A 21327-nucleotide genomic window follows, 5' to 3' on the forward strand; every position below is an offset into this window, starting at 1 on the left:
GTAGAAGAACCTCTAGCCTTGAGGTGAGCAGTGAAAGGTCTTCCTTACCCACATTGTCCTCTCTATATGCGATTAACCTCCTCCACCAATCAGTCACTACACTACTATTCCTGCACCTGTCAGTTTGAGCCTTGAACACAGCATCCTCACTCCTTTTGCATTTTCTCGGTTGGGCAGAAAAGAGTCTTTTGATGATAGTGCTGTTGTCCTAAGGGGCTGGTGAGGTTTCTTTTAGTGCAGGATTTCTTCCATTACATGATTGCACCACTCTAGAGGAACCCTGCCAGCTGCTCTAGAATTGTAGAATAGTAGTAGTAGGGTTGGAAGGGGCCTATAAGACCATCGAGTCCAACTCTAGGACCTTGATGGAGACTTTTTCCAGTAGAAGCAATGAGGAGTGAGGATGCAGCCAGGAGAAGGAGCAAAACAAGATGCTTACCCCAAATTTTGCACTTACAGTGGAGGTTTCAGTTAGTCTCGTGCTACTGTTAGGTTGGATTGACTGATTACCGTATTGATACAATTTTGGATCAGGAGTAGAAATTAATTCACAGTTTTAAATATAAAAGCAATTGGTTGTTTTAAAAAAAAAAATCCTGTTTTCTGTTTGACCTCATGCGTAGGTGGGCTAGAGCCCCCAAAGAAATCAAGCAAGAGTACATGAATGTAAGGTGAATGGTGCCACTGAAGTCAATGGAAATAAATCATCTTTAAAAAGCCAGAAACTCTGGTTCAATATGTTTGTAGATTTCAGTCACAATAACTACTAAAATACCATTCTGTTATTTATTTTGTGCATTAAAATCATTTATTATCTACCTTTCCAGGGAAATAAAATAAAAGCAGCCCCATAGTCCAGAAAAACAGCAGAAGTAAATTTCCAAAACAAACAAATTAGCCAGCTAAAGCAAAAGGCAAATGGAAAAGATGTGTTTTTCACTCCCTCTAAAAGACCAATAAAGAGAAAAAATACATATCTGAGGGAAGACTTCCCATTGCTTTGGGCCAATTGAAGAAAATCCCTGTTCCTCATGATAACATTGCATAGAGTTGGACATGGAGCAAGGCTGGAGCCACCATGCCCTATTTTAGGGCCCTGGCATTCTTCCCCCTCATCTATACCACTCCAGTTTGAACTCATGTCCCATAGTTCCCTCCACAAAAAAGGGTCATTGGCAGTGCAAATGGGGTTATACACATTAGATAAGCTCTTACTTATCTGCATTGCCAACAAATGGAGGAGATATTCCCATAAATCTGTTTCGGTCTCAAACATGTCAATCGCTAATCATGTTTCAAAATGCTCTGCTGCTCTTGGATGTTCATGGAGGCATGTGCACGTTGAGACCTTTCTGTGATTCAGATAATGCTCTGATTTTAAGAAATCAGACTTCTCATCTGGATTTCTAACTTCTGGAACTGTTTCCATAGTCTCTTTTAGATTTAGGTATTGATAGTGTGGGCTCAAAATGGGATTGCAGAATGGCCAGTGTATTACAATGGAGGTGCAGAGCCTCCTTCACTGTTTGAGATGGTGGTATCATTGATGCATGCAACATGTAGGACAGCTGTGCACAGGTTTTGTGGTGCCTAGTGCAGTGTAGGGATTCCTGTTTTAGAGCACTTTCAGTGGCATCACCAAAATAAACTTAGTGTCTTCCAATTAATATTGTAGTAACTTGTCACTGCTGGTTCTTTCAACAGGGATGGAAAAGGCATAGTTTATATTGTTACTTAATTGGACAGACATCTGTAATATTTTCAGAAGCAAAGACCTTCTGTGAAACAAACAAGGGATTTCTGACTTCCGTGGAAGACAGGTATAAAAAAAGATTGTGCTTAGATCAAGAGGAAAGGAAGAAAATACAAGCATTTTTAAAATCAATAATGTGATTCTATATAGCGTGACACTCAGGATTTCCAAGCAGTTTACAGAAAACCACATACAATGCAATATAGAAACAGTCAAATGTCAAATGTTACAACAAAGCCGTAATACAGAAGCAGCGTAATGATTGATCACAAGTGAACAAATGCGTTTTTAAGAGGCATTTGAAGCTCGCCAGTTTCTTGAAAATATATCACATATGTATTTTAAGAGTGGCATAAGGTTGCCAACCTACAAGAAAATAACTGGTCCAGCTGTTTAGGGGCATCTCTCTCTCTCTCTCTCTCTCTCTCTCACACACACACACACACACACACACAGAGGGAGAGAGAGAGAGAGTCAGGAAGAAGAAAGATGGTTTTACTAGTGTCCATCTGCTTCTTCAATTAATTTCAGTTTTTAATATTTTTTATTGCAAATGGACGCGATCGCTCCCAATTGCTCACTCCAGCATTATAGAGCCTGTTCGGGCCCCTGCTATTCCAGGGAGCTGTGAGCTATGAAAAAAGCAGGACAGTTAAAATGCACATTGAGCAAGACTGGCTGTGAAGCTGACCGAAGATGCGTTAGAGGACATAATGGTGACAGCGAGGGCAGCAGCAAAGGTTTATTCCACTGCTTCCATTGCATCCTCCGTTGCATCCATACAGCAGAGTTTTTTGGAGTGGCCTGTGGTTTCTTCACATCTACCCCAGTGAACAGAGGTTTGGATCCATGAGAAGCCTGCTGTGACCTTTTGCTAAGCACTTGAAGGATAGTTTTGGCCTTCCACATGATCTTAACGCTGTTATTGTGGCAGACCTTATCGAGGTGTCCAATGTTGTGTCCAGCCCAGTTGTTTGGGATCAGTTTTAGTTGATGTGGCCTAAAGATGTAGACAAAGTGCTTGCAACAAGGTGTCCAACCACATCTTCTCTTGATCCCTGCCCCTCGTGCCTGATGAGAGCTAGCCAAAGGGGTATGACTGGTTTGGTCCAGGCTGTGGTGAATGCTTCTTCACTTGGGAGAGTGGTGCTTAATGCATTTGTATCTATTCTTCTCCACAGATATGAACAGGCTTATCTGACTAGTCTAATTGGGCTACGTTCTGAAAAAGCGTTTTGGGTTGGTCTTTCAGATATAGAGCAACCAGGGACATTTAAGTGGACCAATGGAGGCAATGTTCTATTCACCCACTGGAATTCAGAAATGCCTGGTATGTACTCTATCCAGAATAATATCACCACATAAAGGACTTCTATCCTTCTTTGTATGTAGATAAAGACAGATTCAATTCAACTGGCTCTTGTCTTGTATCTCAAAAAGGGCAACAGCCTGGCTGCGTTGCCATGAGAACTGGAACTGCAGCTGGATTGTGGGATGTCGTGAACTGTGAGGAGAAGGCAGCTTTCCTCTGCAAACAATGGGCAGAAGGTGTGACACCTCCTCCTGTCCTGACAACGACTCCCCCAGCCCCCTGCCCAGAAGGATGGTCTCCAAGCCCAACTAGAAGTGTATGCTTCAAAGTAAGTATACAGCGTTCTGAGTCAAAGCACATGCTTGTTTAAATAGCAAAGAAAAGGGGGAAATGACTTTTGCATTTCAGTGAGCCTTTCAAGAGATTTCAGGGTGCGGCTATTGTGGCTTTTAGTTTCAGTTTAACTAGTCTATGCATGGTTTTTTTGGTGTGTGTGTGGTTTGGTGGAATCTGTTGGGTTGGGATTTTTTTGACATGCCAATGTTATATTGCTTTTTTATGTTTTAGAGAGCTGTGAGCTGCTCAGGCATAGTGTAGGAGGCAGAATGCTAATGTATAAATGAATAAAATAAAGACTCAGCCAGCTATATTCATGAACATTAAATTCATAAAAAGAGAATAGTGGAAGAAAGCTCAGAAGTCACTTATTGAAACTTTCATTGACACAAAGCCTTACCATAGGATTTAAAAATCCAAACTTTCTCATGGGTATGGTTCAAACAGCTCTAGTTACAGCAGAACCAGGGAAGCACACACTTTAACTTTCCCTACATTTTTGTAATATCCAGAAATTATTTGAATTCCTTGAACTGAATAAAGACAGAAATTCAAGGGTGTGTGTGTACTGATTAGGGGGTCATGGTCAAAAGTAGTAGAATCAGATGTAGAAGATAAAGGTGAAGGATGAATTGAAAAGGGTACCATGGTATGAGTCAAGCAAGAAAAACAAATAAGGGAATCAACAAAGTTCAGAGGGAGAAGAGTTATAGAGTAAAAGCCAATATTTCTGACAAAATATGTAATTGTATTCATATGCATTCAGGCCTTTATGAATGGAAAGTATAAGAAGAAAACTTGGTTTGAAGCACAGGATTTTTGTAGAGAAATTGGAGGGGACCTGGTTTCTATCCATAGTCATGAAGAGACATATTTGCTACTACGATTGTGAGTTTCATGCTTATTCTTTCACATTATCTCAAAACAATTCTGGCAAAAGGTTTAGGTGAGCATCAAACTTTTTATCTTCAGAGAGTTCACAGTCTGGAACATGTGTAAGCTTCATACATTAACAGCACAACATTAACAGAGGGGGCTATTGTTGTGGGGATGCATGCCATGAAGTTAAAATATAGTTGCCCCATGGGGAGAAGCACTAAGTAGACCAGAAATATAGGTGATTCTGAGAAAGAATAATATATGATCTGAAATGTGAATTCCCCCTCTTTCCCTCACTGACATAACAAGATTTAAGTGACCTCATCATATTTGTGAACATGAATATTTGTACTGCTGTACACATGGGCTGGGGTGTTAATGTGTGTATGTGAGAGAGACAAGGGGGAGAAGGCAGAATCGCAAGATTTGTATTTTTACCTTTCTGCCTTAAAAAAAAAGCAAGAACAGAACAGGATACAAAGGTGGAAGACACTTGCCTACATCTTATACCCTCAAAACGAGACCCCCTAACACTATTGTTTTTTTCTTTGGGGGGGTTGTTTTCATTTTTGTTTTTTTTAAGAAAAACATTTTCAGGAGGAAGAAGTCATTTTTGATGCACAGAATCCTCTGCCTGCAATCACTTCCAAATGGTGATGATATAGAGCAGAGAAACAGTTGGAAGGGAAAGAGTTAAGCATTAACCACACATACACTCTATCTTTTTTCCTGTCCATATCACCACCTCCGAGAGTTTTTCTCTTGAACAGAAAATTAAGAAAGAAAGAACACTGTTAAGGCTTTCTTACATGCCTTCGCATGAAATATGTAGTTAATGCAGGTAAATATATGCAATTTTTAAAGCAAAAATATTTGGAGCTTTGGCATGCATACATAGTACATGGGCCCTTAAAAACTGTGTATAATGTAGGCATGCTGAAAGAACCAGTGACTTAGCAAGAAATATGGATGCTCCTGAGAAATAATCACATGTGGTCTGAATGCACACACACACACACACACCACACACACATACACCGCATGTGGTCTGAATGCACACACACACACACACAGACATAGTGTTCCTGCTTGGAATGGCAAACCTGTTCCAGAAATGTCATACTGTAACAATAGTTAAATATATGTACTGATGACAGATGGATATCTGATATTTTACTAAAAAATATCAAGCTATTCACTCTGTAAATTTTAAAACAATGAGCTCCATGGAAGGTTTACATATATGTTGGACTCAGTGGTCTTATAGGCCCCTTCCAACCCTACTATTCTATGATTCTATGTAATTGTTTATTATATTTTAGGTATCATGGGGAAGACTCCTGGATTGGTTTAACTCCTATGGACTCCAGCACAGAGTTTACTTGGAGTGATGGATCTCCTGTAAGTAACTTATTAATATTGGTGTATTAGTAGCATAAGTATTAGGAATATGCATCAGATTCGGCCAAACCGGGCCACTTAGGAGAGATTCTGAAGGTCCCCAAGGTGAAGTGGGATGCCCTCCAAAGTCAACAGAATTGAAGCTGGACTATCCCAAACCTTCATATACAATTTGGAGCTTCTGAGGGCTGCATAAAGGCAGACAGTTTGTCTGCCAAATATTGCTATATGCTTTCACTTTTCGATATATGGAAAACGCCACGGGTGGGTAGGGATGTACGAAACACCTACCTGGCTCCGCGCCGGGCAATCCGCGGTGCGGGGGAGGCGCTCCGTCCCTCCCCCCAGAATCCTCGACAGGGGGGGAGGCGCTCCATCCCTCCCCCCGGAATCCTGCCCAGCCGCTGGGCAGCACTGCAGGGACGCAAATGGCGGCTGCGTCCCTGTATTGAGCCATGATAGGCTACGTAAATATTTATGTAGCCTATCACGGCAGGGGGAAAAACCTCAGCGTACGCAAATGGCGGTAGCCACCACCATTTGCGTACGCTGGGTTTCCCCCACCCTCCTGCCGTGATAGGCTATGTAAATACTTATGTAGTCTATCACGGCCTCTGCAGGGATGCAAATGGCGTCCCTGCATTAGCCGTGATAGGCTACGTAAGTATTTACGTAGCCTATCATGGCTATGAAGAGGAGGAAGCGAATGGCGGCCGCAGGACGGCCGCCTTTCGCAAAGCAGCATGGACGGGAACAGGTAAGTGCTCCATTTTGCGAACCTTTCGTGGGGTGGGGGGGCGGGGGCTTCGTTCTGCGATGGATTTCGGGGGGCCGAATGCACTGGCATTCGGCCTCACCGAGATATGTCACGGAATTCTCTGACATCCCTAGGATGAGGGGGGGAGAGGAGTTGACCTTCTAGTCACAGGAATGGTTTGCACATAACGCTAAGCCGCCCTAGAGGATAAGCCACTGTGGGCAGGTTGTTTGCTCGCCAACCGACATTACTCCCGACAGACGATCAGGTGAGTGATGGCTCAGCATAGCTTGTTTCTCCCTCAGTCCTCCGGCCTAGTCCCTGCATGTATCCCAGTGCTCTTTGCTTGTCTCCTCATCCCAGCCCCCTCCCCATTCCAATCAGTACCCCATTTCTGAGCACTTACTTCATTCACTAATTTTTTCCCCCAATGCCTCAGAAGTGCACAAATGGGGTCATTGGTTGTTGTTGTTGTTTTAACTTCCCATTCTTTCTCATGTGCTCAAGAGTGCAGATTTGGCTGTCTGATATGTGTAGTCTTGCCTTGTCAATTTCCTTGGATGTTTCAGCTGTCAAAGGGGGCATGGAAGTGGAGTAGTTAACATACAAAGAAATAGACAAGGCAAGACTACATATAAGCTAATTTATGCACAGTTGCAAAGGACCTGGGGGGGAAATAATGCAATTCGAAAGCACTGAAAAAAGGGGAAAATGCGAAAGGAGTGACTTGAAAAGGAGCACCAAAGTGGTGTGTGTGTGTGTGTGTGTGTGTGTGTGTGTAAATGACAATAACTCCCACTTGGCAGTTATTCCTCTTGTTATTAAGCCTTGAACTGACACTTGTCAGTGTCCTCCCCCTTTCAACACTTCCCCGAGTCTCCAGCAAGTCCAGAAATGGGAGTTATTGGCTTCCTCCCTTTTTGTGGCTCCATTTTGAAGCATTTACTGCAGTTGCATAAATGTCCCCTCTGTTTACTTCCCAGCTTCTAAATTTGCATAAATTTCCCCTCCATTTACTGCCCAGCCTTTAAATTTGTCCAAATATTCCCAACAGTTAAAAAAAAAAAAAAAGACCTTTAGAGGGTAGCTGAATGGGATGGAGCAAATGAGGTGCCTGCACCAGCAGTAATTACACACACACACCCAATGGGGCCCCATTCATGCCCACCCATGCATCCCCCTTCTCAGGGTTTAAAAAAACTGTTGGGGAGTTTTGTGCAAATCCACTGAAGCACAGTAAACGCAGCAGTAACTGCTCTGAAAAGGAGCCATGAAAAGTGGGGGGTGAGTGAATAACTCCCATTTCTGGACTTGCTGAAGACTTAGGGAAGTGTTGAAGGGGCGGAGGACAGTGACAAGTGTCAGTTCAAGGCCTAAAAGCGAGAGAACGACATTTCCAAGTGGGAGTTATCGCCCCCACACACACCTTTGGTACTCCTTTTCTGAGCACTTGTTTCTTTCCCCGTTCTTTCCCTTTTTCAGTGCCCCTGAATTGCATAAATGGGTTCCTCCGTTCTCTTAGATTGTTGTTGTTCAGTCGTTAAGTCATGTACGACTCTTCGTGACCCCATGGACCATAGCACACCAGGCCTTCCTGTCCTCCGCTCTCTCCCGGAGCATGCTCAAGTTCATATTCATTGCATCGGTGATGCTATCTAGCCATCTCATCCTCTGCCGTCCCCTTCTCCTTTTGCCTTCAATCTTTCCCAGCATCAGGGTCTTTTCCAGGGAGTTTTCTCTTCGCATTAGGTGGCCAAAATATTTCAGCTTCAGCTTCAGTATCTGTCCTTCCAATGAGCAGTCAGGGTTGATTTCCTTTAGGATTGACTGATTTGTCCTCCTTGCAGTCCAGGGGACTCGTAAGAGTCTTCTCCAGCACCACAGTTTGAAGGCATCAATTCTTCGGCGCTCGGCCTTCCTTATAGTCCAGCTCTCACAGCCATACATTGCTACTGGGAAAACTATAGCTTTGATTATACGAACCTTTGTCAGCAAGGTGATGTCTCTGCTTCTTACTAAGATGTCTAGGTTTGCCATAGCTTTCCTCCCAAGGAGCAAGCATCTTTTAATTTCATGGCTACAGTCACCGTCTGCGGTGATCTTGGAGCCCAAGAAAATAAAATCTGTCACAGCTTCCATTTCTTCCCCTTCTATATGCCAGGAAGTGATGGGGCCAGATGCCATGATCTTAGTTTTGTTAATGTTGCATTTCAAACCAGCTTCTGCACTCTCCACTTTCACCCTCAACAAGAGGCTCTTTAGATCCTCTTCGCTTTCTGCCATTTGGGTGGTATCGTCTGAGTATCTGAGGTTGTTGATAATACTCCCGGCAATCTTAATTCCGGCCTGTGATTCATCCAACTCGGCGTTTCTCATGATGTACTCTGCATATAAATTAAATAAGCAGGGCGACAATATACAGCCTTGTTGTACTCCTTTCCCAATTTTGAACCAATCGGTTGTTTCATGTCTGGTTCTTACTGTTGCTTCTTGACCCACGTACAGGTTTCTCAGGAGATAGGTAAGGTGGTCTGGTACTCCCATCTCTTTAAGAATTTGCCAGAGTTTGTTGTGATCCACACAATCAAAGGCTTTAGCGTAGTCAATGAAGCAGAAATAGACTTTTTCTGGAATTCTCTTGCTTTCTCCATGATCCAGTGAATGTTGGCGATTTGATCTCTAGTTCCTCTGCCTCTTCAAAACCCAGCTTGTACTTTTGGTAGTTCTCGGTTCACATACTGCTGAAGCCTAGCTTGTAGGATTTTGAGCATAACCTTGCTGGCATGTGAAATGAGCACAATTGTATGGTAGTTTGAACACTCTTTGGCATTGCCCTTCTTTGGAACTGGAATGTAAACTGACCTTTTCCAGTCTTGTGGCCACTATTGAGTATTCCAAATGTGTTGGCATATTGAGTGCAGCACTTTAACAGCATCATCTTTTACGATCTTAAATAGTTTAGCTGGAATACTGTCATCTCCGCTAGCTTTGTTGTTAGTGATGCTTCCTAAGGCCCACTTGACTTCACTCTCTAGGATGGCCGGCTGAAGTTCAGTGACCACACTGTCATGGCTATCAGGGACATTCAGATCTTTCCTGTATAGTTCTTCTGTGTATTCTTTCCACCTCTTCTTAATCTCATCTGCTTCTGTTAGGTCTCTGCCTTCTTTGTCCTTTATCATGCCCGTCTTTGCACAAAACGTTCCCTTGAGATTTCCGATTTTCTTGAAGAGATCTCTAGTCTTTCCCATTCTGTTGTTTTCCTCAATTTCTTTGCATTGTTCATTTAAGAAGGCCTTCTTGTCTCTCCTTGCTATTCTCTGGAACTCTGCATTCAGTTGGGTATATCTTCCCCTTCCTCCCTTGTTTTTCACTTCCCTTGTTTCGTCAGCTACTTGTAAAGCCTCATCAGACAGCCACTTTGCTTTCTTGCATTTCTTTTTCTTTGGGATAGATTTCGTTGCTGCCTCCTGAACAATGTTGCGGACCTCCATCCATAGTTCCTCAGGCACTCTGTCTATCAGGTCTAATCCCTGAAATCTATTCAGCCTTGGATTCGTACTGAGATCATTCTGACGTTTTTGAGATTGTACCCCAGTACTGCTTTTCCCATCCTTTTGTTGACTATGAGCACTACTCCATTTCTTCTAAGGGATTCTTGCCCACAGTAGTAGATATAATGGGCACCTGAATTAAATTCACCCATGCTTGTCCATTTTAGTTTGCTGATTCCCAAGATGTCGATGTTCAATCTTGCCATCTCATGTGTTTGACCACCTCCAGCTTACCTTGATTCATTGATCTTACATTCCAGGTTCCTAAACAATATTGTTCTTTACAGCATTGGATTTTCTTTTCATCACCAGACACATCCACAGCTGAGTGTCCTTTCGGCTTTGGCCCAGCCGCTTCACTCTTTCTGGCGCTACTTGGAAATTCCCTCTGTTCTTCCCCAGTAGTATATTGGACAACTTCCGACCTGAGGGGCTCATCTTCCAGTATCATATCTTTTAGCCTTGTGATATGTTCCATGGGGTTTTCTTGGCAAGAATACTGGAGAGGGTTGCCATTTCCTTCTCCAGTGGACCACATTTTGTCAGAACTCTCTGCCATGACCTGTCCGTCTTGGGTGGCCCTGCATGGCATAGCTTATGGTCTCACTGAGTTACGCAAGCCCCTTCACCACAACAAGGCAGTGATCCATGAAGGGGTTCTCTTAGATTATGAACAGTTAAAAAAATAAAATACAATACAAGCCGTTAGCGGTGGGTGGATGGGGAGTTTTCTGTACAGTTTCATTTCTGATTTCAGTCCAAAGTAGTAATCTACCATCTCTCATCTTCCTTATTCCAACCAATCCTTTTCCAAAATAGTTCCTTAATTCTTTTTCCTTCAAGCAACCAATCCACCCTGATCCTTCCTCTAGCAATAATTCTCATTTGCTATAATGTTTTGCATCTTGTAGAACTAGCAGGCACTGTCCTCCTCTGCCCCATTTTGTTACCCTAGACTCCAGGGCCTAGAGGTTTCATTTTGAATTGACTTCTGTATTTTCTTAATAACATGCAAGGGTCATCAATTTATTTTATTTATTCACTATTCTGTCTCACTGAATTGTTCTTCGGTGTCTTGTCTTCGTTTTCTTCTGTTTGTGAATTTTGTTTTACACACATGTGCGTGCACACAGAGAGAGAGAGAGAGAGTGACCTAGTGTGCACTGTGAGTGACCTGGTGTGCACAATCTAATAGAAAGTGTACTGTGCATATACACAGAACAACTTGAAACCAGCTCCTGGTGGCAGCATCTCTTGTGTCCCTGGGGGAAGAGGTAGTACTAGATGAGGAGGTGTTCAGAGGTAGGGGCAGAGCTGCTGGCAATGACCATGCCCTACTGAGTTCCCCGCCCTATGATCAAGTGTCCATTGTTCACAGCAGGCAGGGGCTATACTTTGGAGGAAATCCAGCAGTTTCATCCCAGCTCTGGGTCTGCTGGTGCTATTGGGAGTCAGCCCCCTTCCACTGCATAGAGGGCTTTGTTTGTGGAGACAGAGAAAGAGGAGGCAGAAGGCAGAAGCAGGACTGAACCCCTGGCAGGGGAGAGTAGCTTGCTATATATTGAGGTTCCTAAGGAGCTGTCTGATGATACAGGAGGGAGAAGACATATTTCTCAGCCTTGTTAGTTCTCCTGTGGGAGGAGTATCATACGTGGTTTTGTGGTGAGTGCTCTGAAGGAGGCAGAGGCACCAATACACCAGTATTGTCTGCTCTGACAGCAGCCCTCCAGAAATTCAGTTGGAGATCTTTCCAGGTTGAATACCTAAGTGCCCTTTAACTGAGGATCAGTGGTGTACCTGCAAATTTTGAAGTGCAGATGCTCATCATAATAGTCGCCATAGACATGCCCCCAAGAGTCCAAAAATGTAGGTGCTCTGTTGATCCATATCTATCCCCTGTGTGTGTGTCTGTGTGTGTGTGTGTGTGTGCGTGCGGACATTGTGCAGCACATAGCAAAATAGCAGAATACCCCATTTATTAGTATCAGCAGACAGTCAGAGATAGTGAGCTGGCAAAAGGGCAGTGTAGTGCAAAGGGCATGTTGGACTTTGGCTGGAGAGGCCTGAGTTCACATCCCTGATTCACCATTAAGTTCATTGGATTACTTTGGGCCAGTCACTGCGTCAACATGGTCTACCTTGCAGAGTTGTTATGAGCATAAAGTGTGTGTGTGTGTGTGTGTGTGTGTGTGTGTGTGTTTGGGGGGGGGGGTAACCCACATCCATGTATGCCACCTGAGCTCAATGAAGGGGTGGGTGGGCTAAAGATGTGAGGAACATTAAAGCACTGTGTACTGCACAGCCTGCCATTTATGGTGCTGATGAGGCTCATTTTGAACTGTTTATAACAGACTGTAGGGCAATTATGTTACTTTCTAACATACTTTAATATAGAACAGACACTTCCATATCTAGTTCTATCACTCTTCATCTCCTCCAGCAGCAGGTCTTTTGAAGACCTAATGGCTCTTAGTTGCCCATTGAAGACCAAGCCACACGAAAATACTTTGCATTACAACAGGAATAGTTCACCACAATATATTGCTGGTGGGAAAATCAACCCCCCCCCCCCCCCGCCAGCTACTGAGACCATTGCAGCTAAGCTCAGAGGGAACAAGAAAGGCTGGCAGGGGTGGCAGATGACATAATCATCCCTGCTAACAAAAAAGTCCTGGTGCTTCAACCCTGCGATTCCTGGCTCCTCCGCAACACAGTATGCTAAGAATACTGCAGATTGAACCTGAGTTATTCAGCATGAAAGCAGCTATCCAGTCACTGAGCCATTGCCACTTCACTAAGCAAAATGTAGGATTGGCAATGCAAGGAGACATATTTTCTCTTTGCTTTAGTATTGTGAGTTTCACTGTATTCAAAAAATACAACAAAACAACAACAACAACAACAACAATAATAATAAGTAAAAGTATTAGAATAATAAATGTGCCCTGATTTGGGCCAACCCATTTATAAGATCAGGCTGTAGGTATTGTTTCCCCAGTAGCAATATGGTGAATGGGTAGGGACAGATTCAAAATAACCACTCATGTGTGTCACTTGCAGAGTCGGGACCTCGTTTATTTCTTAAAAGTATTTAATAATCCACCCTGTTAATAAGGAAGCAACACCTCATCTCTCTCTGCATACATGCATGCACACAATTGTGCACACATAAACCATTGTAAAGCCGCTACTGTAAGTCTATCTTCTCTGAAGGTTCAAACGGATGCTATTTAGAAAGAAAGGGGCTAACAAAACTTTATTTCTACTGTAGGTAGACTATGAACATTGGGGCTTTTGGGATCGACCTGTCAGAAATGATTACCAACAATGCAAAGGAACATATAGAGAGGAAACATACTGGAAAACCTTTTCCTGTGACATTCTGCTTTATTGGATTTGCCAGCTAAAAAGAGGTAGGTGTCTGTTTCATTTACAACTGCTTCATTAAACAAAAACAGGGGCTTTATTTGCTGCATGACTCCTAAACTTGGTTTTTTAACTTTCCCATGCTAACTATTCTCCTGCCTTTTGAGATGAGAGGATGAAAAAACGTTGTTAAATGTTAAATACATTTAGGCTGCACCCTTATCCACACTGGCCTGGGAGTGAATGAATGCCATTAAACTCAAAGGGACTTACTTTTGAGTAGACATGTATATAGGGATGGACTGCCCCCCTGCCCAGCTTTGCCAGGTGCCTGCCCAGCCCCTGCCCGCATGCCACCAGACCTGCATTTGCCCCCCCCCCCCGCTTGCTGAGCAGCCCATACTCACTCGTTTACACCTTTGTTCTTGCACACATGGGCCTTTCACTGCCCCCTTTTGTGCACAACTAGATGTGCACATATTTTGCGAATGCCATTTGTGTGTGTGTGTAAAATGGCACGCGCAGTGCTTGCTGATGGCTCCTGGGTGAGTACAGGTGGCTCAGCAAGCGCGGGGGTGGAGGGGAGTTTGTTGGACTCCCAGACCCAACCAGGCACCCGCACCATCCCTACATGTACAGCAGGGATTATGAACCCGCGGCCCATGGACCTAAGAAAGGCAACAGTGATTTCCCTGTCCAGCCCAGTAACGTTTTGCCCCAGCCCCTCTGTCATGGAGGGGAAAGCTCTTATATTTGCTCAGCAGCTGAGTGGACCTAAGTGCTTTGCCCTGCTTAGAACTGAAAAAGGTTCTTTTCTTTCTCAGTGCTTAGGAAGGGAAAGCACTTATCTCTGCTCAGCTGCTGATCAGAGATAATGGCTTTTCCCTGTGGGCAGAAGGGGCAAGGCTATAGGAGGAAACTACTGAGTGATTCATTTCTTTTTTATCTGGAGCCTTGCTTTGGTTTCTTGTGAGTAGACTTGGAGAAGCTTGCCCTGCTGACTTATGAGTAGACATAATGCTCACGCTTACTTCTGAGTAGAAACATGGGCATCTGCAGGAATTTCTCCAGGGGGTGGGGGCAAAGCTGCACAGTGGTGTGTGATTGTAATTCACACACAAGCATGCACTGCTATAACACACCTATGCATTTGCCTTATGTGTCTGCACATGCTTTGTTGCTTAAGAGTCATATTCCATAACATTTAGAAGCCTACCTAGAGTGGCAGAGAATCCTGAGAATTTGACAGCACTAATGCAAAAGAGTACATTTTTTTCAAGTTTCATTCAAGAGGCATCATGAAGAGGCATCTCTTTATTTGGAGTCAGAGATATTTAAAAAAACCTAAGAACAAGATGAAAAGAACAGATGTACAAACACAGAATAGCAGTCTTAAGTATGTTATATTGGATATTTTATGGCATCACTGCCCTGATCATAGAATCATAGAGTTGGAGGGGACCTTGGAGATCATCTAGTCCATCCCTCTGCTAAGGGCAGGCTCTGCAGTGCAGGGTGCAACTACATTGCATTTTCACCCCTGAAACGGCACATTTTATGTGGTTGCACATTTTGTATATGTGGGGGAAAAAAGTAGCCATGCTGATCCATGAAAAAAAAAATCCAAAATCCGCAATTGGACAATAGCTTTATTAGGACCTAATAAATAATAATAAATTATTAGGACCAAAATTCCAGATAATTGGAGCTTTTTAGTTCTCCAGAACTCTTTATTAAGCTAGGTGATACAAAAAGCAGGGCATGGGGGAACCAAGTCCCAAAATTTGGCCAGGTGTTATGGCTATAAGGTCTGCAGTTTATATAGACCCACTCTGAAAATGAGGATTTGCAGTATAAATGAGTTAGTAGTAGGGATGGAACTAGCGGGAGATTTTTTTTATCACCTGAAGAGAGACTTTGCACTGAGGGTTCCGTCCCCTTCTGTCACGTTCCTCCATCCTCTTCCTTCTCAATCAACACACTCCAGGAAACAACACTCCAGCGGAAAGTACTTTATTGGTTAATGACTAGCTTCATTACAAATGCAAATTCTAGGAAACTCTCAGACTACATAGAACCAGCTAATCCACACATCTACGAATATCAATAGAGGATACGAAGCGGAAGTTAGGAAAGTTGCCAGCAGTCTGGGCAAGAACTTCACTGCCAGACTAGCTTTGCATGGATGCCCCTCCCTTAGGGTGGCTCCCTCCTATGTTGGCTATCACGAGTGGCCAACCTGGTAGAGTGTCTTAGCTCTGCCCCTAACTTTTACTGCTTTGCTCTGCAATCGACTCTCGCATCCCTCAAGTCACACCCTTGCCTCCCACCCTCTTCCTCCTCCTCAACTTGTGATCTCATGGGGGAGGAATGGGGAAGCCATTCAGCCTGTGCCATCTGTGTGTCAAGGTCTTGGGAAGAAAGTCTCACCATATCTGGGCTCACTGGGGAGGTTGCCTCCCTCTGTTCTGGCTGTTCCCATTCTGAATATGAGCTGCCAGACATCTCGACATGCTCAGATTCATTCCTGACACCTTCACCCACTAGATATTATTTGGCCCCAACTGACTTTTTCACCTCATGAACTAGCAAGTTAAACTTCAGTTTTGTTAATGCAAAGACTGTCATGCTTCTCTGCACTTCTGTTTCATGTATTCTCAGGAATCTGTGGGGTTTTTTTTAATGAAAACTGGGAATCTGGAGATTATGGTTCATCCAGGGGGGTGCAACCCCCTTGCCCCTTCCTGTAGGCACCCATGAGTAGAAACGTTACTTGCTGAGTAGAGATGTTATCTGAAGTGCTGCTGAGTAATTCAGTCCTACCACCTTCTGAGCAGAGGCTTGTCCAACTTATCTTTACTTCTCCCATGCCGCTCACCCTTACTTCTGAGTAGATATGCTTCCTACTATTAAATGGTAACAATGCAATGCGGGGGGGGGGATTTTCAGTCCCACCCCCTTTGCCATTAGCCCTGGCCACCACAGGAATGTGCCCCCCCCTTCTCCTAAATAGAATTTATCTGGCCATTAGGCCGAAAAAGGTTCCCCACCCCTGATATATAGAATTGCACTACTAGCTTTCATTATGAACACTAGGAAGTTTAAATTCTTAGATTTCATATTATGACACATACTCACATATACAGTATTCCATTTAGATGAGGACAAGGAATCTAGTATATTTAGTGTTGTGAATACAGGCAAACACTGATTGTTGTTTCTTGTTCTGTTATTACTTGCATATCAGAAATGGGATAAGCTATAATTAATGTTTTACTTTCACTTTTATGAATTACTGCTTGCAGTATGGAATAATGCAATGCATATAGGCTACACTTGGATATTATATAACTAATATTTATTTGTTTTTTCAGGTGTACCCTTGAAACCAGAACCAAGCAATACTTTAGGTATGTTGGGTGATTTCATGTCAAAAAAAGTGCTATAATTTATGTAAAGTGTACTAGTAACACCGCAGATGTGTTGTTTCTTCTTCTTTTGCAGAACATTCCTTCAAACTAATTGAAGATGGCTGGATTGCATATGAGAGCAATGAGTACTATTTCAGTAATATAACTCTGCATGCGGAAGAAGCCCGAAGATTCTGCAGGAAGCATGAAGGAGATCTTGCTGTCATCGAGAGTGAAAGTGAAAGAAAATTTTTGTGGAAATATGTAAGAAATATATGGAACATAAGTTTCCCTAATCAAATATAACTGGGTTTAAAAAAGGACCAGATAAATTATTTGAGGGCTAGCTATTTTTGCCTATTAAATATTTTCATTTAGATGGTGATACCACATAAGGCAGCCAGAACATTGCAGCCTGAGCCTTTGTGGTCATATACTTATTTTTTTAATGTATATATTGATTGATTGATTTGATTTGATTTGATTTGTACCCTGCCCTTCTACCAAGAAAAATGTCACTCAAGGCAGCTTACAAAACAAAACAAATAGAACTTGATTTAAACAATAATAAAACAAATGCGTTAAAACACAATTAAAAACACAGCAATACAATCCAGCTCAACAGTCCCTGTTCACAAAGGTCTGCTTGAATACAAAGGTCTTTGTCTGCTGGCAGAAAGACAGACTTTGTGGACATGTACTTCCACTTTAGTGTCAGATATTAACAGGAAAGGGAGGACTGCCAAATCAAAAATATATGCCCCCGCCCCCAAAGAGTCATCACAGATTCAGAGTTTTTCTACATGAGCCTGTTAATCCACTGTATCGACAGAATTACGATCCAAGCACTACAGGAAGAGCATTTCCCTTCCTGCCTTTCTGTTACATAACCTCTAGGTGGTACTGTGGTATAGCCGAATAGTGCAAATGAACATGTGGAAAAAACGTTTTCTTTTGCTTTCTTTAAATATTACCGTATTTTCCCTGCTCTAAAAAACTCACTGGAAGTGCCATTTAAAAACAGAAGTGAAACAGGACAGTCGCAACGTCATCTAAAGAACCAGTAAACAACCATGAGTAGGGAAGGACGAGCGCACAATATCAGGGTGTGCAGTATGCATGTTCAATGTGCTGGAAACTGTTCCTATATCATCAGGGATCCATTTCCATACAGTTGTGGAAATATTTGAATCTGATTCCTGAGTAGACCCACCAGATTGTGGGTCTACCATCCTAGCACTACAGTTTCCAGGTGCTGGTAGTGCTGGTACTTACTATACAATATGTTCAACCACATGGGAATGTATCAAATGTGAAGCCCTAACAACCATGTCATCATGGAAATTCCCTCCATGCCATAGTACAATTGTACTTCCAGAAATTAACCTTCCAGGAAATTGTCCTTCCAGGAAATGAGCTATAAATGTGTACCAGACTGTTTCTGATTATCATCCTCTTGTTAGATCTTCATGAGAGGTTACTCGTCCATGCCCTGTTGGGACTGGAAGTTTTCCACGGCTATCTTTCCAGCACATTGAGTCCTCTTAAAATATGAAAATAGGTGTTCAATATGTCTTTTTTTGCAGCTAGGTTTTTAGTTGTAATGGCACTGAAGTTAAAACATCCTATCCCACAATAGTTTTCTAACATATAAGTCTGTGCTGATAATACACAAAAGAACAATGTCTGGGAAGAGCAGCAGACCTGTATCCATCCTAAATGTTCGGGGGGGGGGGGTGCCAAAAAAGTAGAAGGTGGTTTATCTGGTCTGCAGACCTTTTAAAGACAAAACTGTAAACTGTTTATATTTAACCCTTATTTTTGCAGCCGTACTACAATTTATGCACATTTAAAAATGTTCACTAAGCAACTTCAACAATTGTTATGGTTCTTGCCACCAAGTAACAACAGAGGTAAAAGATCAAGAATAATTCATGAGTAGAAAATCAAGAATAAGCTACAACAGGAATATTCTTATTACAGAATCACAGAATTGGAAGGGGCCATTAAGGCCATTGAATCCAACCCCCTGCTCAGTCCAGGAATCCAGTTTAAAGCATCCCCAAAAGATGGCTCTCAAGGCTTTGCTTGAATACCTCCAGCAATGGCGAGCCCACCATCTTCCTAGGTAGTTAGTTCCATTGTCTGACTGCTCTGACCATTGAGAAGTTTTTCCTGATGTTCAGCCGAAATCTGCCTTCCTGTAACTTAAGCCTATTACTTCGTGTCCTACAGTTTTGCATGACAAAGAACAGATTGCGGCCCTCTTCTTTGTAAGATACTTGAGAAGTGCTATCTTTTCTTCTCTTCTCAAGGCTAAACATAGTCAGTTCCTTCCATCTTTCCTTGTAGGATGTAGTTTCTAGTCCCCTGATCATCTTTGTTGCCCTTCTCTAGACTCATTCCAATTTATCTGAATCCTTCTTAAAGTCTGGTGTCCAGAACTGCACACAGTATTTGAGGTGAGGTCTGACCAGCACAGAGTAGAATGGAACTATCACTTCCCATGATTTTGGAACTATACTTCTATTGATGCAGCCAAAAATTGCATTTGCCTTTTTTGCAGCCACATCACACTGCTGGCTCATATTCAGCTTGTGATCGACTACAACTCTAAGATCCTTTTTACACGTACTGTTGCCAAGACAGGTATCCCCCACCTTTGCATTTTATTTATTTTTCCTAAACGAAGAACTTTGCACTTGTATCTGTTAAATTTCATTCTGTTACTTTATATCTTCTCAAGATCATTTTGAATTTGGTTTTTGTCTTCTAGGGTATTAGCTATCCCACCCAATCTCATGTCATCTGCAGATTGGATAAGCATTCCCTCCACACCTCTTGAACTCTTCTTTTTATGGGTTTTCCTGTCAGGGAATCCTACTTATGAGCGCTCAGAGTTTATTAAAATCAAATTTCTTGAAGTCCAAGGGAGTTTACAGAGATGTTTTGAGGGTCACGTTTCTTGGCTGCTTCAAAAATGTTGTTGAAAACACTATCATTATGCATTTCTTGCAACTGCCTCCCAGTACAGTCAATATGTTTCAATGCTGCCTCAATATCCGGATTCTTCCGCTACCGCAGTGATGTTACAGGTTTAAGATATCCCAGTACTTTTAGAATGATTTCAGTAAGAAAGAGAAAAGAAAGGTTACTGATCTGATTGATCAATCCGAGAGCTGCAGTTTTTAGATGTCAACATTTTTCACAAGGGGAAGATGCGCCGATTAATTTGAGTGTAGAAAGAATGACTTCTTCATCAGAATATATAACTGTGACTGAATCCAAGTGTTCAGTCCATCATTGAACCAACAGGCATTTTAAAGAACTGTCTTCATAAATCTGAGCAACATGCCCTTCTTAAGAAATATGTGCAATTGTTCATATAAGTCAAAATATTCCTTCAGCTCAGGTATAGCCTCAATTGCACGTCCCATTGGGAATATCTGGGCAGATTCCGCTGTGTCTCTGCCCCCAAATAATAGCATCTCTACCTCTAAGAAGAAAAACAAAGGCTTCCTTGTTGGTTTTCTAAACTTTATGTAATAAATATAATTATTTGTTTGTAAAAATGTAGCAAGGGCAGACAAAATTTAGGGGGGCAGCCCTGCTCCCAGCTATGGGCTTGAAGAGCAGTAACTTCTCGACAGGATTCTTTGGGGCCTCCAATGAAAGCACGGTGGGCCTATCACTCAGGGTTTCATCTTCTGCCTCCACTTCCCCAACATCCTTTTCTACTTTTCTCCATTAATTATGAACCCCTCTTTCCATTTCATCCTTAGCTCATTCCTTTTCAAGTTCTTATTCTTTCTCTTTCTCTCCTGCATGGGTTATTTTTTTTCCTCCTCCCTTCACTTAGAAGACAAGCAAGTGCAACAGCCTACAGTGAAGAAGTACTGGATTAGGTTCATTTGGAGAATATTTGATTACTTTATATTAAAGCTATATAATAACTTGTTGCATTTATTCTTCCTTTGTATGTTTTAGAGTGTCTTTTATGGATCGAATATGAATGACCCTTATATTGGTTTAATTTTGGGACTTGATAGAAAGTTCGGGTAAGTGAACAACAAATATATACTACAAAATTTATAAAACAGACTTGTACTTAAACAAATTGTCATGTGTGAAATACAGTTTTGTAATAAATTCAAGCCAATATAAAGCAGAACAAACATTGCTATCCTGATAAAAAGCCACTGTGAATGTTCTACACTAACCAGATTTCCACCAATATTTGACTCTACCTAGCAACTGGGTAGCAAAACTTTCTTGCCCAATCAATTTGTAATAAGCTTTTGCACATGCAGAAGTCACTGCAGGCAATGACAGACTCCAGTATGCAGCAAAATTCCCACATGGGCTGAGCCTTTCTTGAGAGTAGAGAAACATCATGGAACCATCTCAGCAGTCAGCAGGAGCAAATGGGACCGGCAACAAAGAGTTGCAGGGTGGAGTGCTGCTGTTCAGAGAGGCAGCCAGCCATGCCCTTTTCCAGGATATTCCATTCACTCCCCTCCCCACACCCCAGATTTCCATTTTAACCCCCAGCAGTCATG

At 42.5% G+C, this 21327-nt stretch overlaps 1 protein-coding gene across 1 annotated transcript in view; it reads left to right on the plus strand.

The window, feature by feature from the left end:
• The window catches only part of LOC146345055 (macrophage mannose receptor 1-like), a 75563-nt gene that overhangs the window by 17272 nt on the left and 36964 nt on the right, over positions 1–21327 (plus strand). The window contains exons 10-18 of the mRNA XM_084859829.1: positions 1705–1820; positions 2935–3083; positions 3194–3393; positions 4168–4289; positions 5603–5681; positions 13264–13405; positions 16733–16768; positions 16863–17032; positions 20756–20826. Coding sequence (XP_084715955.1) covers positions 1705–1820; positions 2935–3083; positions 3194–3393; positions 4168–4289; positions 5603–5681; positions 13264–13405; positions 16733–16768; positions 16863–17032; positions 20756–20826 — 1085 coding nt within the window. The remainder of the gene's footprint in view (positions 1–1704; positions 1821–2934; positions 3084–3193; positions 3394–4167; positions 4290–5602; positions 5682–13263; positions 13406–16732; positions 16769–16862; positions 17033–20755; positions 20827–21327) is intronic.

Source organism: Heloderma suspectum, chromosome 5, assembly GCF_057233095.1.
Source record: "Heloderma suspectum isolate Gila_16-S chromosome 5, 16-S_ref, whole genome shotgun sequence".
Lineage (NCBI taxonomy): Eukaryota > Metazoa > Chordata > Lepidosauria > Squamata > Helodermatidae > Heloderma > Heloderma suspectum.